This window comes from Rhinolophus sinicus, linkage group LG06, assembly GCF_036562045.2.
Source record: "Rhinolophus sinicus isolate RSC01 linkage group LG06, ASM3656204v1, whole genome shotgun sequence".
Taxonomy (NCBI): Eukaryota; Metazoa; Chordata; class Mammalia; order Chiroptera; family Rhinolophidae; genus Rhinolophus; species Rhinolophus sinicus.
This window is the reverse complement of record NC_133756.1, coordinates 199,089-226,569: the sequence shown is the minus strand read 5'-3', so window position 1 is coordinate 226,569 and position 27,481 is coordinate 199,089. Positions and strand designations below refer to the sequence as shown.

General features: G+C 40.2%; 1 protein-coding gene across 12 annotated transcripts in view; it reads left to right on the top strand.

Moving 5' to 3' along the window:
• VPS13D (vacuolar protein sorting 13 homolog D) overlaps positions 1-27,481 on the top strand; it is a 236,404-nt gene that overhangs the window by 115,852 nt on the left and 93,071 nt on the right. For all 12 annotated transcript variants that reach the window (XM_074334030.1, XM_019756290.2, XM_019756289.2 and 9 more), the window contains 10 exons: positions 2,058-2,181; positions 2,994-3,229; positions 6,443-6,551; positions 11,762-11,925; positions 12,870-12,978; positions 15,116-15,295; positions 17,015-17,131; positions 17,923-18,072; positions 25,279-25,428; positions 26,331-26,427. In XM_074334030.1, coding sequence (XP_074190131.1) covers positions 2,058-2,181; positions 2,994-3,229; positions 6,443-6,551; positions 11,762-11,925; positions 12,870-12,978; positions 15,116-15,295; positions 17,015-17,131; positions 17,923-18,072; positions 25,279-25,428; positions 26,331-26,427 — 1,436 coding nt within the window. The remainder of the gene's footprint in view (positions 1-2,057; positions 2,182-2,993; positions 3,230-6,442; positions 6,552-11,761; positions 11,926-12,869; positions 12,979-15,115; positions 15,296-17,014; positions 17,132-17,922; positions 18,073-25,278; positions 25,429-26,330; positions 26,428-27,481) is intronic.

Sequence of the window (27,481 nt, the reverse complement as noted above, 5' to 3'; positions counted from 1 at the left end):
TCACTCTGTTTTGATTACTGTAGCTTTGTAATAAGTTTTGAAATTAGGAAGTGTGAGACTTCCAACTTTTTTTTTCTCTGAAGATTATTTTAGCTATTTAGAGCTCCTTGAGATTCCATCTGAATTTTGAGATGAAATTTTCTATTTCTGGGGGTGGGGGTGGGCAACTTGTGGTTTTGATAGGGATTGCGTTAAATCATGGGATCCACTTTGGGGAGCATTGACATCTTAGCAATAGTAAGTCTTCCAGGCCATGAATAGGCGATGCCTTTCCATTGATTTGTGTCATCTGTCATGTCGTTCCTCAAATGCTCTGGAAACTAAAGACACTGAAATCGGAGCTTTTTCAGCACATTTAGATGCAAAATTTAATCTTTTATACTTACGGTTTGTTCTCCATTGAGAACATCATTGTAAGGGGACAGAGAAATGCCCAACTTAATAATAGATGACCCAAAATAGTATCTACATCTGACTTTTTAAAAAAGCCATTATCCAAGGGTTTTTTTCTTTTTGTTGGTGGGGTGCCCTTCTTAATTATCCTTTGCCTGGCCCTTATTAGAGTTAATTGCATCTGGGAGAGGTTTTCAAGCTGTGTTCCTAAGAGTAGTTGGGGTCTAAGGCAGGAAAAAACATTTTTCCAGAACTCTTGTCTTTTAGTATCATGTGTTTCCCACAAGATTTCATTGCGGGGCTGGAGGCCCGGAAGGTAAGGAGTTCTGTAGCTAAAACCACCATTGGTTTATACGCTGCCTGGGTGGAGGCTGCCCAGATCTGTTGTCTGAGAAGGAGAAGCCAATTTCGAATTAAACAAAAAAATTACTCGTGATTAAGAGAGAGAGAAAAAGAAAGAGAGAGAGATGGGTGGAGGTGGGGGAAGAGGACCGGTACCGTTGTTAATCCTTTTGAAATAGTTTTAGTGTGCCGTCCTCGAATACTGAGTGTAGACCTATGCCATCTGTTTCTTCTACTTTCTCCACCGTTTCATTTTGAAACAACTTAGACCTACAGAAAACTTATGAGTAGTGAAGGAGCACCCCTCTGTCTTTTACCTAGATTTACTGCATTTTAACATTTTGCTGTGTTCTTCATGTTCTCTCTCCACACATACATACTTTTTTTTTTCTGAACCATTTGAAAGTAAATTGAATCATCATGATGCTTTAGCCATAAAAACTTCACTCATCACCTAAAGGCAAGGGCATTTTTTTTCTAAATGATACACTATCATTGCACAGTGAAGAAATTTAATATTGATATGTTTTCTAATAAATAGTCCTTTAAAATGTCCTTCATAGCAGTCCCCTCCCCCTGATCTAGGACTAATTCAAGGCTCATGTATTTTCTTTGGTTGATAGATCTCTTCTGCTTTGATCTAGAATATTCCCACTTTTACTTTTTTGTCTTTATTGACATTGACCTTTTTCAAGAGTCTAAGCCAGTGTCTTGTAGGATGTCCTATTTTCTGGATTTTTCTGATAGTTTCCTATATATATATAGATTTGGCTCAAACATTTTTGGTAAGAATACGACCTAAGTGGTGCATTGTGTTTTCGATTGCGTCTCATCAAGAGCCAGTGATGTCTGTTGGGCCCATTATTGATGTTGCTAAATTCGATCATCACGATTACATACTGACACCTCCATTCCACAGGATTCTTCCTCACCTTCCCTCGTCCTACAGTGAGAACCCTCGTTATCAATAACATCAATATATCAGTTTGAATCATATGCAATTGCTCTTTTTCTAGGTAAAAAATGGTCTAGTATCAACAGTTTTGTGTAGTTCAACCAATAGTTACTCATTTGCTACATAGATACTATTAGCCAAAACAAACCCACTAATGAAAATTTGTAGATCTTGTGGTACAACGTGAATGAATTCTTTTTACTGTGTGATTATACTGTCACTTCCTATTTTTTAATGTTCTCAAAGAACACACAGTGGTATTTATTGATTGCAGTCCATGACCTGATTGTGAGAAGGATGAGAGAAAAGTGAATTGGAACTTGTTTTCTCCATTTGATGCAGCCTCTTTTGTTTCCTTTTTCTGCAGAGATACCCTGGGGAAATGCTTCTTCCTGCGTGTGGAAATTACGCTCCGAGGAGCCACCTATAGGATCTCCTTTAGTGACACAGATCAGTTGCCCCCTCCTTTCCGCATTGACAACTTTTCTAAGGTATCAAGGGGAGTTGAGAGCCAGTTTGGCTGTTTTATACGTGTGCGGGAGGGTGGCATATGGACTGCCCTTAAGATAAAGATGAATGCATTTCACACTTGGGCTTAAAAGAAGCCATGCAGGGAACTCTGTCGCTGGAGAACCTTAGAAATCCTTACCCTTACGGGGATTTCTGTGGGTCATTTTGATTGCTGGGCAGCCCTGTCTAGACGTGACTTGTCAGCCTCCAGTGCTTATTCTGGCTTGATCGTTTGGTTGACATGGTGGCTTCTGCAGCCAGTCCACACACAGGAATCAGAATCAGGTTGTCCAGTGACAGTGGGAATGGGCAGTTCTACTGTGAGCATTTTTATAGCTTTTACAAGGAAAGCAGAAAAATGGAAATCATTAGACTGTTTTAAATTATGCTTTTGAATAACGACGTCTTACAATATGTGACTCTCCATGGCTGAATTCTAAAATTGTTATTCCTTTCTGTGTTCAAAGTGTGTCATGGGGCGGATGAGGGTAGAAGAGACGCCACTGAAAGGATAGAATTGCTTCCCCTGAGTATTTGGGGTGGCAACGCTTCTTAAAGCCCTTTATCCAACAGGCTGTAGCCCAGGCTTTTAATTGGGCTTTTCGCAGTTTGAAAGATGATCAGAAAGGCATTTGAAGAGATACGATGATGAACCTCTCTTGTGGTTATGCCCTGTCTAGGATTCATTTGGGAAGGATCTGGAACTTAAACGTATTGTAGGAAGCGCGGAATCATTTTGCATTAACACCAATCTGAATGAAAGTCCTCTCTACCCTCTCTGCCGTCACTGTAGGTCCCAGTTGTCTTTACTCAGCACGGTGTAGCTGAACCCCGGCTCCGAACTGAAGTGAAGCCCATGACTTCATTGGATTACGCCTGGGACGAACCCACCCTGCCAGCGTTTATCACTCTCACTGTCAAAGGCGCAGGTTCCTCTGAGATCAGCTGCAACATGAATGATTTCCAGGATAACCGACAGCTTTATTATGAGAATTTTATTTATATTGCTGCTACACATACATTCTCTGGGTAATTCTGGGTTAAATTACTGTTCTTGTAAAGCAGGAGGCTCTAATTATTAGCTAGTCTTAAATTCTAAGCAGTTCTCAGGCGGCCGAAGGATGAAGAAAGATTCCTTCCATTCTTTACTAAATCCTAGGCTCAAGGTCTGTCTTGAGAGGTCTTTAGTCTAAGCCCTTGTCTTCTGGGTAGATTAACATTCATCTGAAGAGGCAAGAGTCTTCTCTTTCTCAAGATCTCCCTAATAATCCACTCTCGTATTTAACAGCTCCTCCGGTAAGGTATTATTCTTACAGTCTCTTAAATTCCTCTCGCTTTAAGATGTTATTTTTTTAAACTTCTTGCTGCTATTTTTAAGTTTGTTTTATCTCTTTCCTCATTAAAACTGACTAATCTTCATCAAATTATTCAAATCATCAGTCTGACTTATTTTTCCCATTGAGAATCCTGATTAAGCAGACACTTAAGGGTCTATTTTAATATTCACCTGAAGCCAAACAAAGAGCTTGACTTGACAGTCATTCCAGTTGCCTTAGAAATATGATCTTCACTGACGTCTGACTAGTTGTATTTAGAAAATGCTGGTGAAGAATGGCAAGTTTATTCTAATTCTCCTGTTAGGTTGGTGTATGGATTGGCACACAGAGATCAAAACATTGGGCTTTCAAACAGTAGTCGTTCCACCAACATGTAAATACAGTTGACTGTTTCCATGCTGGTTCCAGGGCCAGTTTTAAAGTTTATCCATGAAGAAACAGGGAAACTAGCTGAATCTTTAGCACTACAGATATAAACCACCCGACGAACAGCACATTTAAAGTCATATTCCTTTCCAAAATGTTCTGAATAATTTTGCTTATGAATGATACTTTTGTATGTGCCTTAGGCCCCCAAAACAGTGTCTGGTCTGTGCCGTATCTTATCTACCTAGAGTCCAGATTCCACTAGGAATGAAATTGAATGGACACCTTTCCTTAGAATAGCCATTCTTTTCCTTGTTTGTTGCAGTTCTTATTGGTAATGATTGTGCTGGGATTCTTATCCTGTTATAATTAAGTGAATCATGTTTGTTTGTTTCGTTTGAAAGATTATGACAGTTAACAGTGTGACATGCTTAAGGTTTTAGTGCCTGAAAAACCAGTTCTGAATCTGGTTGCTAATCATGTTTTTCCTTTCATGTTCTTATGTTAAATTCCAGCAGTTACTAAGCTCTTTAACTGAAGAATCCTGATGCAGGATTATGAATTTAGTGGGTTGAACAGATAAGGAGCAGATAAAAAGAGAAGTTTCTGGGAATTTTGCTGTGCTGAGGTTGAGGCATCTTTTGGAGTTTATTAGATACCATTTGTTTGCAGTTTTGGAGAGAACTAACGATGGGGAAGAAGACTAGTTTTGTTTTTGTTGTTTTTTATTTTAAATTGAGGTGAAAGTCACACAACATAAAATTAGCCATTTTAAAGTGAACAGTTCAGCGGCATTTATTAGGTTGGTACAAAAGTAATTGCAATTTAAAAGGTTAAAAATAATTGCAAAAACCGCAATTACTTTTGCACCAACTTAATAGTACATTTATAATGTGCTTCCACCTCTCTCTAGTGCCAAAACATTTTCATCACCCTAAAAAGAAACCCAAGCGCATTAAGTAGTTACTCCCCATTACTCGCCTCTTCTCCCAGGCCCTGGCAACTACCAATCTGTTTTTTGTTTCTCGGGATTTACCTATCCAAGATATTGCACATAAATTGAATCATAAAATATGTGATCTCATGTGTCTGGCTTCTTTCACTTAGCATGTTTCCAAGGTTCACTCTATGTATGTATTAGTATTCTATTCCTGTTATGGCTGAGTAATATTCCATTGTATGTGTAGACCACATTTTGTCCATTCGTTGATGGACATTTGCGTTGTCTCTACCTTTTGGCTGTTGTCAGTAGGGCTGCTGTCAGCATGCCTAGACATTTGTTTAAGTTACTCGTTTCTAATTCTTCTGTGTATATACCTAGGAGTGGAATTGCTGGGGTCTGTGGTAATTCTATGTTTGACTTTTTGAGGAACTGCTATATGGTTTTCCACAGCAGCTGAATCATTTTACATCCCCATCAGTTATGTACAAGGGTTCCAGTTTCTCCACATCCTCAGCAACTTGTTATTTTCTGGGTTTTTTGTTGTTGTTGTTGTTGTTATTTAATTGTAGCCATCTGGGTGTGTAGTGGTATCTCATTGTGGTTTTGATTTGCATTTCCTTAATAACTAATGCTGTTGAGCATCTTTCATGTGCTCATTGGCCATTTGTATATCTTGGGAGAAACGTATATTCAAATCCTTTGCCCATTTTAAAATTTGACTTTGGCCTTTTTATTGTTGAATTTTAAAAGTTCCTTATATAATATGGGTACAAATCCCATATAAGATATATGATTTGCAAGTATCTTTTATTCTGTGGCTTTTCATTTTTCTTTCTTGATGGTGTCTTTGAAGGATAAAAGTTTTTAATTTTGTTGAAATCTCATCTATCTTTTTTGTTTTTGTCACTTGTGCTTGTGGTGTCATGAAAACTAGTTTTTTTTTCCCAAGAAAACTAGTTTTTAACTCTGAATTTATCAGCCCCCTTTTTTGATGATAAAGATTAGTAGAAACAGGAGAATAATCTAAACAAAATCTCATTGAAATACTCCAAAGTGTAGGTAGGCTGCAATATTCCATAAAGTTTCGGGTTCTTAAGCCACAGTGAAGCACACCATTGACTTGGAGAAAGGTGATTATGAACCTTTGTTTACTTTTCATCCTAAAGGGGCTTATGATTTCTTACCAAGACTTGGGGATGTAGTGACGCTGATGTTCTGTCTGGCAAAGAGTAGAGCTAATTCTTGGGCCCTTGAAATGTCTGGCTTAGGTTTTTTTGTTGTTTTTTGGCCTCTAAAGATACATCGTCATCCTTTTATAGCCACTTAATAAAATTATCAGGAGAGGAGAAATGTCAGAGTATATCTTCTGACAAATGAATCTTTGAGCTATACAGGAAAACAACACAACCTTGAGTTTTCTGCAACTTGTGTCAGACTTTATCTCTTACAATTAAAAAAAAAATCTCTTTTTTATAGTGGAGGATTTAGGCATTTGCTTATGAGTACTTGAATACTTGTGTGCGTATATGTACATGCATGTATACATGTGGGAGAATCTATATATATAGAGATATATAATTTTTTTTTAAATTCCAGTTTGCAGAAGGGGACAGGAAGGCCTGTGGCTTCCAACAAGGCCATTACCTGTGCAGAGCTCGTCTTGGATGTTTCACCGAAGACACAAAGAGTCATTTTAAAGAAGAAGGTAAGAGAACTTGGAGTTTATAATGAAAGATTCTTAGCGCTGGGAGGGACCCAGGCCTTATAGTCCAGCCCCTCGTTTTATAACTAAGGACATGGAGACGTGAGCTGGATGACTTGCTCAGGTAGGGACACCGGGTCTTGACTGCTCCAGGTCACGTGCTTCCTACTGTCCCATGATACCTGGAATTGCCCAGCCCTTTCTCATCTTTGGTGCCTTTTCTGGAAAACTTAATTCTTGAACTTTTTTTTTTCCCCTCAAATTTGTGATGTCATTTTCATTTCTCTATTTTTCTGTTATAATACTTCCCTAATCTATTTTTTCCTAAACAGAATTGAAAAATGATCAAACGTACTGTTTTTCCTTTTTTTATACCAACAGTCTTTTCAAGTCTGCTTAGGGAACACATTTATGCTAATAGACCTAGATAGAGAGAGAGAGAGAAAGAGACAGTAAAATTTGGGTAAAAATATTACACATGACAGAAGGATGGGTAATAAATAGTTCACATTTCAAAATGAAAGATGTTTGAGAACAGAGGTTCAGAAGTCACTTTAAGAGGAGGGAGATCACTAACTAATTATTTGTAACACATTTACCGGAGGGATGCGTTCCTTATGTTTTGCATCATGGAAATCACATAATCCAAAAATGCCCCTGACAGAGGGTGTCTGTTCACCACTGAAGTGGCCCTGATGCTGACGAGGATGACTTTTTGTCACCTCAAGTGGCGTCACGTGGAGCAGTAATGCAGCTTGTTTATGATTCGCTTGGCTTTGAAGTTACGCAACTCGTGTCAGATTTTTAATTGGGGAGGAGATTCAAATTAATTCAAATTTTGTACATCAAATGAAACTGTAATACATGTGTTTCTAATTCAGCTTTATATTTTTCAGCAGCTTTGTTGAGATATAATTTACATACCGTACAAATTATCCATTTAAAATACACGATTCAGTGGTTCGTAGTGTATCCACAGATATGTGCAACCTCCACCACACTCAATTTTAGAACATTTTCATCACCTCAGGGAGCAGCCCTGTATCCTTTAGCTGTCGCCCCCCATGGTCCCATTACTTCCAGCCCTAAGTAATCACTAATCTTTTTTGTTTCTGGAGACTTCCCTACTGTGGACGTTCATGTGAATGGTCTTTTGTGAGCGGCTTCTTTCACTTAATCTAATGTTTTCAAAGTCCATCCATCTATGAGTCTGTCAATACTCCTGCGAGTATTTTTATATCAGTTCAAAGTCACATCATTCAAATTTCTTTCAGATGTTGTCACACTCTTGTATTTAAGGCTGTGCTTATTGTGAGATGCCTTTTAGAAATAAGCTTTGGGAATGGTGATGAGGAGAGAGACCATGAGGCATAGTAATTGAAAGTAAACAATTTTTTAGGCTTTTGTTGAGAATTTTGAAAAAGAAAATTTTGAAGTTATAATCGAAAGATAAAAGAAGTAGCAAATCTGACAGAGTCAAATGAATTGAAAACAAATGGAAGAGCACTTGGAAATGATATTGTCAGATGACCTTCAAAGGATGTTCAAGTTCATGAGGATATTAGGGTGAATGAAAACCAACTCAGGGCCGGCCCGGTGGCTCAGGCGGTTAGAACTCCATGCTCCTAACTCTGAAGGCTGCCGGTTCAATTCCCACATGGGCCAGTGGGCTCTCAACCACAAGGTTGCCAGTTCAATTCCTCGAGTCCCGCAAGGGATGGTGGGCTCCGCCCCCTGCAACTAAGATTGAATACGGCACCTTGAGCTGAGCTGCTTCCCGGGTGGCTCAGTTGTTGGTTGGAGCGCTGGCTCTCAACCACAAGCTTGCCAGTTTGATTCCTTGAGTCCCGCAAGGGATGGTGGGCAGCTCCCCCTGCAACTAAGATTGAACACAGCACCTTGAGCTGAGCTGCTGCTGAGCTCCCGGATGGCTCAGTTTGCGTGTCCTCTCAAACACAAGGTTGCTGGTTCGACTCCCACAAGGGATGGTGGGCTGTGCCCCCTGCAACTAGCAACAGCAACTGGACCTGGAGCTGAGCTGTGCCCTCCACAACTAAGACTGAAATGACAACAACTTGAAGCTGAACGGCACCTTCCACAACTAAGATTGAAAGGACAACAACTGAAAAAAAAAAAAAAAGAAAGAAAGAAAAGACAGCAACGTGACTTGGAAAAAAGTTCTTGAAGTACACACTGTTCCCCAATAAAGTCCTGTTCCCCTTCCCCAATAAAATCTTTTAAAAAAAGGAAAAAAGAAAGAAAACCAACTCAGTAGTAAGATGATTTATCAAGTGCGATATGAGCACCAGATATGTTCAGCAAAACATGAATAGTAAATATATTTGTAATTTCCAATGGTCAGGTACCTTTTTAGCAGACAAAAACAGGCTTTTGTTTTTATTAGTAGCAAAAAAACATTTTAAATAAGATTTTATAATTTACACACAGTTTCATAGTTGTTATTTCATTTGATGAGGATGAAAACTGGTTTTGGTTTTTTACCTTTTATTTCGAAAGAATCTCAGATTTATAGAAAAATTGGCGGAAATTCTGTAGAAGTGATGCTGTGATTTTGATTTATCCTGTTACTGGTGATGTTTACTTTAGCACTTAATTGATTTGATGTCTCCTAGCCTTCTCCTCTGCGAAGTTTCTCTTTTCCCCTTGTAGTTAGTAAATATTTTGTGGAGACTATATACTTTGAGACTATGTAAATATCCTGTTCGTCATCCAATTTTCTATTTATGTATTAGCTTGGACTTCCATAACAAAATACTATAGACTGGAGGACTTAAACAATGGGAATTTATTTCTCACAGTTCTAGGGGCTGGGAGGTCCAAGATGAGGGCGCTGGCCAGTTCAGTTCCCTGGTCAGGGCCCTGTTCCTGGCTTGTAGACTTCTGCCTTCTCTGTGTCCTCAAATGGCAGCGGGTGGGGGTATAGAAAGCAAGCCCTTTGGTCTTTTCTCATAAGGGCACTAATTCCTCCAGGAGAACTCCACCCTCATGACCTAATCTAAACCTAATTATCACCCAAGGGCCCCATTTCCAAATACCATCACGACTGCTGGTTAGGTCTTCAGCATAAGCATTGTGGGTGGAGCACAATTCAGTCCATAGCATTCTGTTTGTCCTTATGGGTTCCTACTTTATTCAGTGAGTATCTGTCAGTGTTTATTTTTATGCTTAATTCTCATATTTGGCCAGTAGGCGCTTCTTTAACCTCCCGTGCTCTTTGATACGTGCCCCTCATTCCTCGAGCACTTCCCTACTTTCTGACACAACCAGTTCTTCCGGGCTCATTTTGTACTTTCCCTGGAGCACACACACATTCACCCACCCCCCATGGATTCTGCCTTCTTCAGTCTCATCTAAAGGTTTTATTTCTAAATTGCGAAGTGGAGAAGGGATCTGGGAAGAGAGTAGTGCATCTCAGATTCTTAAATGGAAATTATGAAAACGTGGTTTTTCCTGGGCATCTGCGCTTTGATTCCTGACCTGGAACATCTGCAGAATAACAGATGCTTTTCCATGTGGTTTGGTGCTGAGGATAGATGTGTTCTCTTCCTGCGAATGCAGAAGGAAGCACGTGGGGGTTGCCGATGGGGAAGGCAGCTCAGCTTCATGTCTTACAGATGTAGGAGGCAGTAGCATCATACCTTTCTAGGTTTGAGTTCCGGCTTCATCACTTAAAAATATGTGATACCTGGTATTTCGCATTCCTCACTGTGTCCTTTTCCCACGTCTCCCAGGTGTGTGAGAAGGAGCCACTAAGGTAATGTACATAAAGTGCTGTGTGAAGAGGTGGAATCATAGTAACATCGTGAGCATTTAGCGAGGCCAGACCCTGTGCCAGGCATGCGCTAAGGGCCTTGTATTTATTACACTTAGCACAGGACCCCTAAGCGGCAGCTGAGTTCCTGAAACAGAGACTCTGAGAGATGCAGTGACTTGTCCAAGGTCTCTCAGCTGGTAAATGGTGTAGCTGGCTTTCAAATCCCTGCACTTGGCGCAGCACTCATATTACTTTGTTAGTTCTTACTTTGTAGAATGTAATGCGGAAGTTCTCTTTCCAGTGCAGGGGCAGCGTGTGGATGAGTTTTTGGTGCCCAGAAGTGTCTTGGCTGTGGAGGGGCTCCCACCTGGTGAGAGTGGATATGATCCTGACAGGCCTAGCTGGAGTGTATGTTCCCGAAGACAGAGTCTTCTACATGGTTAGGTGTTACTGAAATGGAACTATGCGGATTATGTAGAAAGGCAGCGTAGCAGAGGGCTTAAGCGTGTCGGCTCTGGAATCAGGCTGCAGACGCAAACCTTCTCTCCGCCACCTGCTAGTTATGTGACCACGGGGAGGTTTCTTCATCTCATGGGGCCTTCATTTCCTCATTTGTAAATAAAGACAATTAATAGTGTATACCTCATTGGATTGTTTTGAAGATTGAATGACTTACCTACATGTAAACCCCATGGATAAGTGGCTGGTACATAGTAAATTATCAATGAGTCTTAGGACGATGATGATGATTGTTTGTATGTATAGATGACATAGACTTTTGCGGATTGGCCTGGAAGTTCAAGTACTGTCTATAAAATACTCCTAAGGAGAAAATATTTAGAATTAACAGCAATCAACTTAGTATAACCTTTGAATATAGTTAGCTTAATATTTGAATACAATCAATTTGTAAATTGGAAACCATCAATATAAGATACTTCCATTATAAACATGGGAGGGGAGAAGACTGCTGGTAAATTCCGGTTGTCAGCTAGTTATGAGTATTACCAGTGAGCACATGTTAAGAATACCATATATACTTTATATAATTGAATCACTCTTTAAGGTAAGGACACCTGAACACAGCACCATCTGGAGCAGCAGTTATCAGAGCAAAATAGCTAGTGAGTGATTGGCCTGAACTTCAACGGACTAGTTTGCCCAGAAAATATTAAGTATATGACAAGAATAAATGGTTTAAATTTACATTATTTGTAATTTTTGGTTTGGTTCAAGAGTGTAGCTTATTTCATCCCGAGTGCAACTGGGGATTAACAACAATGAAACTTTGAATTAAGAATTTATGTGAAAATATCTTTTTCACATAATGAATTTATGAAAGAAAATATCTTTCATACAGTTCCTACGTGAGAACTGATTCAGCCCTTGTATGAAGCTATGGCTGCACATGATGGCTTTTTGTGTGTCTGCCCAACAGGAGCCAGGGAAGCGTTCTCAGCTGTGGAGGATGACCGGAACGGGCATGCTGGCCCACGAGGGCTCTTCCGTGCCCCACAACCCCAATAAGCCTTCGGCAGCCCGCTCTGCCGAGGGGTCTGCCATCTTGGATATTGCTGGTCTTGCTGCAGTGACTGACAACAGGTATACTTTCCTAGGCAGCTTTTGATTCAAGTTCATTGCTTTCAAATTCAGACTCAGAGGAAATCTATACCAAAAAGCGAGAGTCTGTACATGAAGTAAGAATTTGTGTTTTTATGTGTGTATTTTTCTTCAGTGATGGAAACCTGTCGCATTCCCAAATATGAGCATTGGGCCTTCATTTTTTTTTTTTTTAAGCTATTATGGAAATGTCTTTGGAGATGTTTTAAAAATTCAAACAGTAAGAAGGATGTGTTATGAAAATTGAATGTCTCACCCAAACTTCCATCCAGAAGAATTTCTTACTTTAAATCTTTTTAAGAATTTTGTTAAATCTTTCGAAAGCAGAAAGAAACTATTTAGAGAGTAATCTAATGTGTTTTTTAATAGCTAACTCCGTGGGTTCAAGTCAGCTCTTTAACTTTAAGTAAATTATTTTATTTGCCTTAGTTTCTCCATGAAATCAGTGTATTTGTTTCCAGTGAATACATTATTTACTTCAAAAATCATTTTTGATGACTTACAAACAAGTTAAAACCCAATATAAAATAAATGTATTTGGAAATAAAACAGCAAAGACTATTGAAAATGTTTAAAGATATATTTAGCAGGCAACCTTTCTCATACTGCATGACAGCTAGTCATTGTTAGAATGCAACAATATATTATCTTTTATATAAATAATGAATATTCTATATAAGAATATATATAATGAATCCTTAAAGTGTTACTGTTACTGTGTGTCCCCCTTTTTGTTGCTTTCCATTTTGTTTTATCCCTCTTTCCTCATTAAGAGCTACCTAGTTGCCACAGGAATCAGGCTAATTGCCCATTAGAGTAAGAGTAGAGGATATTAGAAGGAGGAAGAGGAAAACTGTGATCCTGCTATTCTCTTCAGGCCTGAAATATGTGACGCAGAGGACTCATTACATTTTCCTTTATCCCAGATATGAGCCGCTGATGCTAAGAAAGCCTGATCGCAGACGAAGCACAACCCAGACGTGGAGTTTCCGAGAAGGAAAACTGACCTGCGGGTTACATGGGCTGGTTGTCCAGGTTTGTAGGTTGTCACATCCTCAGTAGCAGCAAGCAATGGTGGAGCTTCTTTGAAACAAAGTCTCAATTACGATAATGCAGGATATGTTGTTAAGTGGGAAAAACTAATTGCAGAGCAAATTCGTATTATCTCATTTTAATCAGGAAAGTCAAGACTTAACTTTGGTTGTGCATGTGTGTGTATTTACATGGGGAATGTTCTTAAAGGTGCTGCATAAGAAATCTATTAGGAATGGTTGGTTGCCTCTGAGTGATGGGCTTTTTTTTTTTTTTACTGGCTTATTTGTTTTTATTCTTTGACATAAATTACTTACATAATTTTAAGAAGAACGGAAGAAAAATGTCAGCTAGAAAAGCCCACCTCTAAGTGAAATGGATTAGTTTGAGACCTGTGAAGTTAATAGAATGGCTACAACAGTCTTACAAAGTGTTCTCTGAGGTGGTGACTAATCATAATGAGCTCTTCATGCTCTCGATTCTGTTTATTTCTTCATTCTTAGTGGTGCCCAAATCAGCATTTAATTGTCGTTGCAAAGGTCAGAACAGAGATTGCTGTGGTCAGTTTCCTCTGTCCTCTGTTTAGCCAGTCTACCCAGGATGAACTCCCGAGTACTGTATAAGCAAATATGTGTTTGGAAAATTACCAGGAGTTTGGATTTTCTGCCCTTCTGGCTTCAGGCCGGGAATGAGACCATGAGTCTGAGATGCCTGGGTAGGAACACATTTCAGAGGTTTGGGCATTTGGCAGAACAACACGTGTGACTGTGTGCATTTCTGCCTCAGCCCGGGATTTTACCCCAAAGGTAAACACTAGAACATTAGGCCCTGGCTAGAGACTTGCAGTGTTTTGTCCCTGTGAAAGCAGGCTGTCCTGCCATAATGGGAAATTGTTCTCTAGGGTAGCGAGCAAAACTCTAAGGAGCCTCTGACTGCTATTTGGTGAGATTTATTTTCTTTATCTCTATTGCCCTGAGCTGTTTTCATCAAAGACAAGCTGCTTACTTATATGAAGCACACATCTGGAATGGATTTGTGATTTTCAATTAGCAATACAATTCAGACTTCTAGAGGCAAAAGAGGGCTTGTTATAATTGTTGGGTTCTGAGTCTGACCCTGACTTTACTTCTGGTTTGTTTCTAAGCCCATGTGATTCCGATTCTCTTAAGAGCGTTCCCCCTGCCCCCAAATCCCTTTTGGTGTTTGTTGTTTGTTGAATCTATTTTATCATTTCTCTGGTTGTGAATGACTCTGTAATACAGTATTCAGCAGAGCAGAAGGTGTTGTGGTTGGGAAATTAGCTTGTTTCAATTGTATTATTTTCATATAAAGTAATCGAAGGCATTTTAACATTTTCTGACATGGCCCTTATAAAGTTGTGTAGGCACTTTCTTTCTAAATTTACAACAGTCATAATAGCTTTTTCCATGTTGATATCTGTCCTATAAACCAGTTCAAAGTATCCTTTTCGTTACTCAGAATTTACAGCAAATTAACTAAGGGGATCTAGGTACTCTGGCCATTGCCGTCTCTAGCCCTGTATTTGCTCTCTCCTACGCATCATCCTATAGACTTCCATTGTACTTGGAGCATACAGATGCTTTTCTGCAAAGGCCTGAATGGGCATCGGATGACATTCCCAGCTCCCTGTTTTATTTTAGAAGGGGCACCATCTTTTGAATATTTGGGTTGATTGTTCAGGCATAGGCCTGTTTCGGGGAGGTTTTCAACTCTAGAATTTGCTTCTTATTGGAAAGCTGATAGTGGTCATTGCTTTATTTTCAGATTGTGTCAGATTTTTAAGCAAACCCTAATGAGAATACTCAGAAAAACAAGTATTTTGGTACTTTTTTAAAAAGTTGATTTTAATAAGAAGTTACTACTAAACCAAAATACTCTGTTCATGGAATTACTTTACTCAGCATTCCCTAAATTCATACAGCATAACTTTCCATCTTGCTCAAGTAATTCTACTGTTTTTCGTCTGTAAAGCTGAAAAAAAGTAGTAAATGCCCTTCTGTACATTGACTCTTCAAAAGAGAATTTAAATTTGGTAACTTGTTTCAAATGACATGTGAAATGATCAAAGCTAATGCCTTCACTTTTGCCTTTTCTTCCACATCTTAACTCTGTCTTGTAGGCCAAAGGAGGGCTGTCTGGTTTGTTTGATGGAGCTGAAGTTGTTCTTGGTCCTGACACTTCCATGGAACTTCTGGGGCCAGTTCCACCGGAGCAACAATTTATTAACCAAAAAATGAGGCCTGGTTCTGGAATGTTATCCATCAGAGTCATCCCAGATGGACCCACTAGAGCACTCCAGGTGATAATTTATCTTAAGCACTGACATGGATGAATCTCAGTGTGCCTTTTTCCCCCAAATGGTTAGTCATTCAACAAATGTTTACTGAATTATTTATACTGGATATGAAGATATAACGTTTTCATTTATAAAATAGGGATAAGACCTATCTCACAAAGTTGTTAGAAGAATTAAAGTATAAGTGAATATAAGATGATATAAAAAATAAAGTATAAGAATTAAGATAATGCAAAGAATGGTACATATTAATATTATCCATCATTATATATTTATTATATATTTAAGTAATTGGTATATTAATAACATTTAACAATCAGACAATTAAAATGTTGTGTTATGAAAGTAGGACCGGAGGGTATTGTGGAAAGTATATAGAAAGGATTTATAGTCCTAGATTTGGAGGCTGGAGGGGCTTCCTAAGAGAAGTAATGTTTAAGCTGAGCTCTAAAAGTTAACTGAAAGGATGAGCCAAATCAAGAGGGAAAGGAGGAGGGGCTGCACCCTAATAGTGAGGATGTTTATTCAGCAGTTGTTTGTTAAGCACCTACTAGAGCCAGGCACGGTTCTCAGTACTGAACACACACTAGTGAGCGAACAGACAGAATTCCCTGCCATCTTGGACCTTACGTTCTAGTGGGCGGACAAGCAATAAACAATAAACATAATGAGTAAATTATTTCGTATTTGGGACATTGGTAAGGGAAGGCCTGGAGATAGGAGAGTGACCCAACTGGCACAGGGCATATGCTCAGAAATAAGTCCGGGGATAGAAGCAGGGGTCAGATCATTGAAAGCCTGAGACATGCTAAAGATTTGTGGTTTTTTCTATGTCAACAAGGAGTCAGAATGACACGCTCAGAACTTTCTTATTGGTGGCTCACTCTGGTTGCAGTGTGCAGAATGGAGTGGGGTCAAATTGCAGACAGAAAGACCAGTGAGGCGGCTCTTGCAGTAATCTGGATGAGAGATTACGGTGACCCGAACTAGAATAAGTGGCAGGGGTGGGATGAGGGGGTTGGAGAGAAATGAATAGAAATGAAAGCTTATTAAGGAGCAGTCAGTTCAGTCAGATTTAGTGATTGAATGTGAGGATGAGAGAGAGGAAGGAGTCAAGAATGGCCTTCAGGATTCTGATTTGAGCCACGAGGAGGACGAGAGTCCCTATCACTAGCCAATGAACATGCAGCAATTTTCTGGGGAGAATGAAGAGTGGAATTTTGGACTTATTCAGTGTGTGAGATCTGCATGAACATGTCCAGAAGTCAGTGTAAACATGGGTGTGAAGCTCAGGGCAGAGACCTGTGCTGGAGATACGGATTGATCCGGTCATGGTAATTGGAGAACTAAGGAAAAAGGAGAAATGCTGGTATGTAACAGTGAACTAACTCTCTGAGGTAATGCATCAGAATCCATGTGCCTTTTTAAAAACACCCTTCTTTAAGGCAAAATTGAATGCAGTGATTGTGAGTTTTGCATATTTTGACATCAGCGATAATTCTAGATGCCTAACGCTTCCAATGTCTACAGCGTGGCATTTGCCATGTAGACTTAAAACCAAGTTCACTTCACTATTACATAAATTTCACCTTAGCTTTGGAAGCAATTAACTTCCACAGGATTATGGCGCATGCAGTGAGTTTTGACCCATACAAGTGATATGGAATAGGTCTCACTATGGAAGTATGAGCCCACTTAATATGGTGTTTTATTTGACCTCAGATAACAGATTTCTCCCAACGGAAAAGTGACCGTTCATCGTATGAAATGGATGAACTTCCTGTTACTGAACAAGAGCTGCAGAAATTAAAGAATCCAGATACAGAGCAGGAGTTGGAAGTAAGTTTTAAGTATTGCAAATTCATTTCTTTATCATAAATTGGGTCAGAATTTGGCTCTGCAGTTTTCTCAGTTTAGACCTCTTTTCTTTATGCCCCAGCTGAATTCTAAATACAGGTGTTGCTTCACAATGTTCTATGTTATCACAACATGAATGTGTGAATATGGTATTTATGTGACAGCTGTAGTTGAATGTAACAAATGTTGCTAAAGTAAGGTGACAGTAAAGAAAGCTAAACTATTTGAATTTGAGCAGGACTAAAGGTGGAGAACAAGCAAAATAGGTGTTTGTTTGTTTGTTTGTTTGCCCTAGTTGACTCTGATAGCTTCCTTTCCCTCCCTGTTTGGGAATTGGAAAGAAAGTGAAAAGTTTAAAAAAGAACATGACAAAGCACACCTATTCGATATTTATTCAGTGATTAAAAAAAAAAAAATGAAATACCTATATGTAAAGCAATGTATTGGATATTATGGTAGCTCAATGAATAACTTATTAAGAGCTTGCATCCCAAACAGGAAGATAGGGTCTCGAACAATTATTTTCCTGTAGTGAAATGTAGAATGTCATCAGTGCTACAATAGAGGTATTATCATATCACTCTGGAGTTCTGGTTATGGGGGGCGATGATGGGATTCGAGCAATCATGTGAATAATAAGACTCTGCTAAGTGATTTTCATCTGTTCAGAGGTAAGGCAGAGGCATTTCAAGCCTTGTATTTCCTTGTACTCTCTTGGCTGCCTTGCGCTGTGGTTTAAACTGTCGGTGTGCCATGTTTTGGTTTCCTTTTAGGTGCTTGTGAAGTTAGAAGGTGGAATTGGGTTGTCCTTAATTAATAAAGTCCCAGAAGAACTGGTCTTTGCAAGTCTTACAGGAATCAGTGTGCACTACACACAGTTGGCAACCAGTCATATGCTTGAACTCAGCATACAGGATGTACAGGTAAGGAGCAGGGGTGCATTGGGAACTTGTTAATCTCCTTGTTTTTGCTGAACATCTAACCAGATCCAGTGTTTGCTGTTCTAGAAACTTCAGTGCTTTGGTGGAAATATCCTGTTGTAGCCTTCAAAAAGTCATTCTATGCATATAATTGTTTCTTCCTACATTTGTGTCACCAATTTTTCTGTCTAGTAGAATTCTGAATCTAGTAGCTAGTCCCTCAGTACCTTAGTCAAGGTGGCATGGAGGAAGGTGACCCATGGTTCCCCATCTTGCCAATAGAAAAAAAAAAGGAAATCATCTAACCATTGTTTAGGGGAATTGAAGTTCATCACAGGAAGAAAATACAGGGGAACTGGTCTTGTGCTTCTAGCCGAGATGCAGTAACAGGAACCAGATTTACTCTCCAGTGTGAAACAATGCCAAAATCCAGATAAAACAAGGAGTCAGCAGGTTCAAGACACTGGACATCAGACAACAAAAGACAGTGACCAGAGAGGTGGGGGGAAAAAAGAGGCGATCCCTGCAGTGGCCCCAGCTTACTCCCTTGAGAAAGTTTCCAGGCCATGGTACTTGAAGAGAGAATTAGAGTGGATATGTTGAACAAAAAGCTGAGAATCACAGGACCAAGGCGGCTAAACCTGGAAGGAATATGCTGCACAGAAAGAAAACTTGGGAGATCTGCAGAAGGGCCCTGTGAGTCTTAGCAGAGTGCAGCTCAGTGATGCATGTGAGGAATCTACCATCTGACTCATCCGAAAGGATCTCAGGGTAGCATCTGCTGCTCACCCAGGGCTGGAGACGGTGCTTGTTCTCCCCAGCCAGACTGGAAAAACTAATTATATATGGGACATTGAGAAGAGTCCTTCAGAAAGTCTTGCCTCCATGCTGAGCTGTAATTATGCTGAGCACCGCTCCAGACCTACCTAACAAATCTTAAAAGGAAGGTCTGAAAGGATAGATCTGTTTCCAAAGAAATTCACTGCTTCACTGAACAAAGCTCAAGATTTAATGGAATATTGAGCTGGCCCAGTGGCTCAGGCGGTTGGAGCTCCGTGCTCCTAACTCCGAAGGCTGCCAGTTCGATTCCCACATGGGCCAGTAGACTTTCAACCACAAGGTTGCCAGTTCGACTCCTCAACTCCCACAAGGGATGGTGGGCTGCACCCCCTGCAACTAAGATTGAACATGGCACCTTAAGCTGAGCTGCTGCTGAGCACCTGGGTGGCTCAGTTGGTTGGAGTGCGTCCTGTCAACCACAAGGTTGCTGGTTCGACTCCCACAAGGGATGGTGGGTTGTGCCCCCTGCAACTAAATGGCAACTGAACCTGGAGCTGAGCTGTGCCCTCCACAACTAAGATTGAAAGGACAACAACTTGACTTAGAAAAAGTCCTGGAAGTACACACTGTTCCCCAATAAAGTCCTGTTCCCCTTCCCCAATAAAATCTTTAAAATAAATAAATAAATAAAAGATTTAATGGAATACAAAAATATCCAGCATCCAACCAAGGAGAGTTCACAATATCTGGCATCCTATCATAAAGTACCAGCTGTGCAAACGGGCAGGAAAACACAATATATAATCAGAAGAATAATGAGTTGAAATGGACCCAGAGCTAACACAGATGTTAGAATTTTCAGAAAAGGACATTAAAACTGTTATTATAACTATTCTGCATGTTCAAAAAGTTAAGTAATGACATGGAAGACATAAAAAACTCAACTCAAACTTCTAGAGATTAAAATGAAATGAAAAATATATTGGATTCGATGAATAGCAATGACACGTTGCAGAGGGAAAGATTTGTGAACTTGAAGACATAGCAGTAGAAACTGTTCCAATTGAAATACCCAGAGAAAAATACAGGCGTGCCTCATTTTAGTACACTTCACTTTATTACACTTTACAGGTATTGCATTTTTACAAATTGAAGGCTTGTGGCAACCCTGCATTGAGCATGTCTGTTGGTGCCGTTTTTCCAATAGCATTTGCTTATTTTATGTCTGCGTCACATTTTGGTAATTCTCATAATACTTCAAACATTTTCATTATTATTATATTTGCTACGATGATCTGTGACCAGTGATCTTTGATATTATTGTTGTAATTGTTTTGGGGTGCCACGAACCACCACTCCCATATAAGAATGCATACTTAATTGATAAGTGTTGTTTGTGTTCTGACTACTCAGCCAAAGGGCCATTTCCCTGTCTCTCTCCCTCCCCTTGGGCCTCCCCGTTCCCTGAAACACAGCAATATTGAAATTAGGCCAGTTAATAACCCTGCAGTAGTCTCTAAGTTTTCAAGTGTCTCTCACTTTAAATCAAAAGCTAGAAATGACTAAGCTTGGTGAGGAAGGCGTGTCAAAAGCCAAGATATGCCAAAAGCTGGGCCTCCTGAGCCAGTTAGCCAAGTTGTGAATGCAAAGAAAAAGTTCCTAAAGTAAATTAAAAATGTACTCCAATGGACACACGAATGATAAGAAAGCAAAACAGCCTTATTGACGATATGGGACAAGTTTTAATGATCGGGATAGAAAATCAAACCAGCTACAACATTTCCTTAAGCCAAAGCCTAATCCAGAGCAAGGCCATAACTCTTCAGTTCTGGGAAGGCTGAGAGAGGTGAGCACGCTGCAGAGGAAAAGTTGGGAGCTAGCAGAGGATGGTTCATGAGGTTTAAGGAAAGATGCAATCTCCATAATATAAAAGTGCAAGATGAAGCAGAGCAGCAAGTGCTGGTGGAGAAGTCACAGCAAGTTAATCCAGAAGGTTTAGCTAAAATACTTAGTGCAGGAGGCGCCACTAAACGACAGTTGTCAGTGTAGGTGAAGCGCCTTATCCTGGAAGCAGATGCCGTCCAGGCCTGTCACAGCTACTGGAGAGGAGACGTCAGTGCCTGGGCTCAGAGCTGCAAAGGACCAGCTGACTCTTGTTAGGGCTCCTGCACTGGTGACCTGAAGCTGAAGCCTGTGTTCGTTTACCATTCTGAGACTCCCAGGGCCCTTAAGAATTGTGCTGCATCTACTCTGCTTGTGCTCTATGGATGGAGCAGCAAAGCCTGGATGACAGCACATCTGTTTACAACATGTTTTACTGGATATTTTAAGCCCACTGTTGGGACCTACTGCTCAGAAAGAAAGATTCCTTTTGAAAATATTACTGCTCATTGACAGTGCCCCTGATGGAGCACCCAAGTGCTCTGATGGAGATGGACAACGAGATTAATGTTGTTTTCATTGCCTGCTAACAACATCCTTTGCAGTCCATGGATCAAGGAGTCATTTTGACTTTCAAGTCTTATTATTTAAGAAATACATCTCGTAAGGCTATAGCTTCCATAGATATTGATTCCTCAGATGGATCTGGGCAAAGTCAACTGAAAACCTGTTAAGTATTCACTATTCTAGATGCCATGAAGAATATTCATGATTCGTGGGAAGAGGTCAAAGTATCTATATTAATAGGAGGTTAGAAGAAGTTGATTCCAACCCCATGGAAGACTTTGGGGGTGCAAGACTGCAGTGGAGGAAGTTAACTGCAGATATGGTGGAAATAGCAAGAGAACTAGAATTAGAAATGGAGCCTGAAAATGTGATTGGATTGCCACAGTCTCATGATAAAACTTGGATGGATGAAGGAAGAAAGTGATTTCTTAAGATGGATTCTTCTCCTGATGAAGATACTACTAACATTGTAGAAATAACAAAGGATTTAGAACATTATGTAAGCTTAGTTGATAAAGCAGCAGCAGGGTTTGGAGAATTCACTCCAATTTTGAAAAGAGTTCTGCTGTGGGTAAAATGCTATCAAACAGCATCACATGCAACAGAGAAATTGTTTATGAAAGGAAGAGTCGATTGATGAGGCAAATTTCATTGTTGTCTTATTTTAAGAAATTGCCACAGCCAACCCACATTCAGCAGCTACCACCCTGATCAGTCAGCAGTCATCAACATCGAGGCAGGACCCTCTACCAGCAAATCACTAATGGCTCAGATGATGGTTAGCATTCTGTAGCAATAAAGTGTTTTATATGTTGTTTTTTAGACATAGTGCTATCTCACACTTACATGCACTGAGAAACCAAAAAATTCATGTGACTCACTTTATTGCAGTATTTGCTTTATTGTGGTGGTCTGGAACCGAATCCACGGTATCTGTGAGCTATACCTGTAATCCCCCCAAAACCAAAATAGCATCAGTGACCTACGGGACAACTTCAAGCAACCTAATATATGGATAATTGGAATCATCAAAGGACAGGAGAGAGAGGAAGGGACAGGAAAACGATTTGAAGAAATTGGGCCATAAATTTTCTAAACTTAATGAAAACTATAAACTCAAGATGGAAGCAGCTCAAACTTGAAACCACACACACATATACCATGAAGGAAACTACACCAAGGTATGTCATTATCAAATACTCAAAACTAGTGATATGGCATCCAGACTAAAAAAGACAAGTTACGTGCAAGGAACAAAAGTGAGAATGACAACCTCATTGGGAGCAGTGAACGTGAGAAGACAGTAAGCAATTAAAGTACTGAAAGGAAAACAAACTGTCAACCTAGAATTCTATGCCCAACAAGTATATCTTTCAAAAACAAGGGTGAAATAAGGACTTTTTACACATAGAAAAACTAGAAGAACTCATTACCAGCAGATCCGCACTACAAAAAATGTTAAGGAACATCATTCAGGCAAAAGGAAATGGTACCAGTTAGAAATCTGGATCTACCCAAAGGGATGAAGAGCACCTGAAACGACAGACACGTGGGGAAGCCACGTATTTCATTATTTTCTTGTTGAAACCCCTTTAAGAGATAATCAACTGTTTAGACAAAAATAACAACACTGTATCTTGGGCTCTATAACATGTTAGAGTGAAGTGCATGACAACAATAGCATAAAGTCTGGAAGGGGAGAAATGGCAGTACAGTCTGTAATTTTCTTACCCATGATGTAGTATGGTGTCATTTGAATGGAGACTGATAAGTTAAAGATGAATATTACAAAGCCTAAAGCAACCACCAAAAGAATTACAACTAATAACCTAACAAAGGAGTTAAAATGGAATCATAAAAAATACTTGATTAATCCAAGAAAAGGCAGAAAAAGAAGAAAACTCGGAAAAGAATAGATGGGAGAAATAGAAAACAAATAGGAAGATGGTTGACTTATTCAAACCTATCAGTTAATTAAATGTAAATGCTATAAATACCTCCAATTAAAAGGCAGAGGTTATCAGATTGGATAAAAAAGTAAGATCCAATTATGTACTTACTATAAGAAACACACATTAAAAATAAACACACTGGGCCGGCCCGGAGGCTCAGGCGGTTAGAGCTCTGTGCTCCTAACTCCAAAGGCTGCCGGTTCGATTCCCACATGCGCCAGTGGGCTCTCAACCACAAGGTTGCCAGTTCAATTCCTCGACTCCCACAAGGGATGGTGGGCTGCACCCCCTGCAACTAAAATTGAACATGGCACCTTGAGCTGAGCTGCCTCTGAGCTCCCGAATGGCTCAGTTGTTGGTTGGAGTGCGTCCTCTCAACCACAAGGTTGCCGGTTCGACTCCCGCAAGGGATGGTGAGCTCTGCCCCCTGCAACTAGCAACGGCAACTGGACCTGGAGCTGAGCTGCACCCTCCACAACTAAGATTGAAAGGACAACAACTTGACATGGAAAATAGTCCTGGAAGTACACACTGTTCCCCAATAAAGTCCTGTTCCCCTTTCCCAATAAAAAATAAATAAAAATTAAAAATAAACACACAAATTGGTTAAAAGGAAAAGAAGGGGAAAAGCTATACCAAGGTAACCCTAGTCATAAGAAAATGGGAATGGCAATATCAGACAGAATAAATTAGAGCAGAGTATTCCCAGGGATAAGGAAGGTAATTTCCTAATGATAAAAGAGACAGTTAATCAAGAGGCTATAACAACCCTGAGTGTTTATACAGAGCTGCAAAATATATGAAGCAAAAACTGATAGAACTGAAAGGAGAAATAGACAAATACACGATTATAATTGAAGATTTCATTACCACTCTCTGAATGATTGATAGAACAAATAAGCAGAAAATCATCAAAGATATACTAGATTTGCGAAGCCCTACCAACCAACTAGACCTAATTGATATTTATAGACCACTCCACCTAGCAACAGCAGAAAACATCCTTCTCAAGTGCACTTGAAACGTTTCCAAGGCAGACCACATTTTGGACCATAAAGACAATTCTCAAGAAATTCAAAAGGATCCAAGTCACACAGTATGCTCTTTGATCACAATGGAATTAAAGTAGGTATAACGGAAAAAGAGGAAAATCCCCCAAATATTTGGAAACTAAATAATACCCTTCAAAATAACCCATAGATCAAAGAAGAAATCAAAGTCGAAATTAGAAAATATTTTTAACTGATTGAAAATGAAAACAGCATATCAGAATTTGTAGAATACTGCTAAGCTGCTAAACAGCAACAACAAAATAAACCCAAAATAAGCAGAAGAAAGGCAATAATAAAGATCTCAGCAAAAAATCAATGAAATAGAAACCAGCAACTGTAGTAGAAAGAAATCAAAGCTGATTCTTTGAGATCAATCTGATCAGGAGAAAAAAGAGAAGGCACAAATTACCAGATCAGGAAAGGGAGGGGTGCCAGACGAGTCACCGCATTGACATTTCTCTGGGAATGGGGCTTTTGGGGGGGCTGCAAGCTCTTTCTGGCCCCTCCCCACGGACTGCCAGGCTGTTTTTGGTTGCAAGGCTGTTGAGTTTTGAGGCCTCTGTGGACCTGGGGAAGATGAATGAGAATTACAAGTGAAAATGCCACAGAGCTCGCTGTTCTTCCTGAGTTTTAGCTAATTTTCTCGAATTACTGCAAACTTTTGATTCACTTTCAGACTTCTGAAAAAGTGGATTATGACAGTTTTTACCAGAGTTCTGTTGTCATGCTATCAAGACAGCTCCTCTCTTTATGACATAATTTTTGCAATCCTTCTCCTGTCCAATCTCCACTGAGACTGAAATGCTATTATTATTGTTGGTCTTCAGTGAAATTATATTTTTCCGGCGGCTGCTGAGATAGAGTCAGATGGCAAGGGGACTTTCTGAGTGGCCAGTGTATTGTGAGGCCCCACTCAGAGGTCAAAAGGAGAACTGAGCAACTTGTCTGTTTCTGTTTGCTGCTTTCTCGTGTCCTAGGTGGACAATCAGCTCATCGGTACCACTCAGCCCTTCATGCTCTACGTGACTCCCCTGAGCACTGAGAATGAGGTCGTTGAGACGGGCCCTGCCGTGCAAGTGAGCGCAGTGAAGCTCCCCAGTAAGAGTGCGCTGACCAACATCTACAAGGTAGGCCGCTGGGGTTGGACGGCGGAGGCTGATTTGTTCTCTCAGCCACGTGTCAGCGCAGTGGTGCAGGGTGCAGGGGGAAGTCGTCCTGTGGGCTCAAGTCACATGTGACTTCATAAATTGGGTAGAGGAATTGACAGGAACTCCTCTTAGCACTTTATAGTCTCAACTGTGTGTTCAGTGGCCTTGCAGGTGGTGGTAGTGAATCCAGAGGGTCCAGAGGCTGTATTCATCAGAGTGAAGAGTCTGTAGGAAAGCATAGCACCTTTTAGTTTGTCAGGACCAGGCATGATCCAGGTGTAATCCAGAGACTGTTGGAAAAATGGGGAGGTGGGATCTGACCTTGGGGCCCACATCCTCCTATGGAAGCTGCCACACCATTTACTAAAGCAGACAAGTTAAAGTGATAGACCTTCTTTCTTAGAGAAGTCTCCGTGTACAAGCCAGCTGTTACAGCAGCAAATTCTGGAAGAGTGGGTGCTAAGAGGTTGCTGCCCACATTTCTGGTCCTTTGTTACGGGTGTCAGTGAGGCCAAGCCTGCATGTGGTTCAAATCCACAGGCCCAGTCCCAGTGCTCCTTAAACTAGCCGCCAGCCATGTGAGCTCAGGACCGTAGCGTTCACCCACCACCGTGCATCTGAAAGTGTCCTCCTGACCAACAAGACACAGGTGCCCTGGGAACCAAACAGCAGGTTGCTGAATTGTCTACTAATCTTCTGGAACTTTTAGCTAACTGTAACAATGTAGATAGAGAGATGAGCCAGAAATAATTTGGCAATATGACGAAAAAATCACCTGAGTAAAGAAACCATGTCATGTCATCGGGGTCTTAATGACAGAAAAACTTAATGAAGATATTTTCTAGTGTTTATACTGTAAATCAGAATTTCTTTTTCTCTAGCATCTGATGATCACGGCTCAGAGATTCACGGTGCAAATTGAGGAGAAACTGCTCCTGAAGCTGCTAAGTTTCTTTGGCTACGATCAAGCAGAATCAGGTAATGTTGAATGTTTTAGGTTTGTATCTGGGAATTGGCCCAAGGATGGCATTTTTTAGCCTGCTTGTGAAAATAGGTATTTTGGGGTGCCTGATAAGCGCCCTTCCCACTTTGTAGTCTGAGCTAGGAAGCTAAGGTTTGTGTTTCAGGTCTCTTTCAGAGTGTGGCTTGTTGACAGATTGAGGTATACCTGTGCATGAAGGAAACCTCTCAGAGGTGTCCTGGAATGCCCAGTGCTAAGCCTTTGGGAAGCGGTGTGCTCTTCCTCTTTGTTTTGTGTTTTTTGATTCATCTACTCTAGGATGACAGAAATGATGTTAGTTATTGAGCAAACCACTTCATTTCCTAACCTTTGTTTATTAATCAGACTCGGCCAAGAATCAGAAATCCCTTTGGCAGTTCCTTTGGTTTAGTTGAGGAACAAAAAAAAATTGGCTAGCCTCAACTCCTTAAGTTTTAACATTCGAACCTTTATGCCTCGCAAAGGTTTTTAGTTACTTCACTCTTCTTCAGAGAGGGGGGTAAGATAAGCTGTTGAAATACGGTAGTACCTCGGTTTTTGAACGTCTCTGTTGATGAACATTTTGGTTTATGAACGCCGTAAACCTGGGAGTAAATGCTTCGGTTTTTGAACACGCCTCAGAAGTCGAACATGTCGCTCAGCTTCCACTGAGTGCAAGATCCTGAGGCCTAGCTGTCGGCTGTTTTCGAACGTTTCAGAACTCAAACAGTCTTCCAGAACGGATTACGTTCGAAAACCGAAGTACCACTGTACCTAAATTTTCTAGCAGTGCTACAGAAATAATTTAGCTGTTGTCTTTTTCTAGATTTCTCATTATGGCCTTTGCAAGACTGTATACATAGCCTGGAAAGAAGTCAGTGATGCTTAGTCTTTTCAAAGTAAATATTGAGCCTGAAGAAATTATAAGATACAGACTTTTATGTTTATTTCCCGTGTTGACTAGTGGAAAAAAACACACACACCAGAATGTGTGTACATAGGTACATGCATACACACAATGCAAGAAAAATATTTTTGCCTTTTTCATCCCAG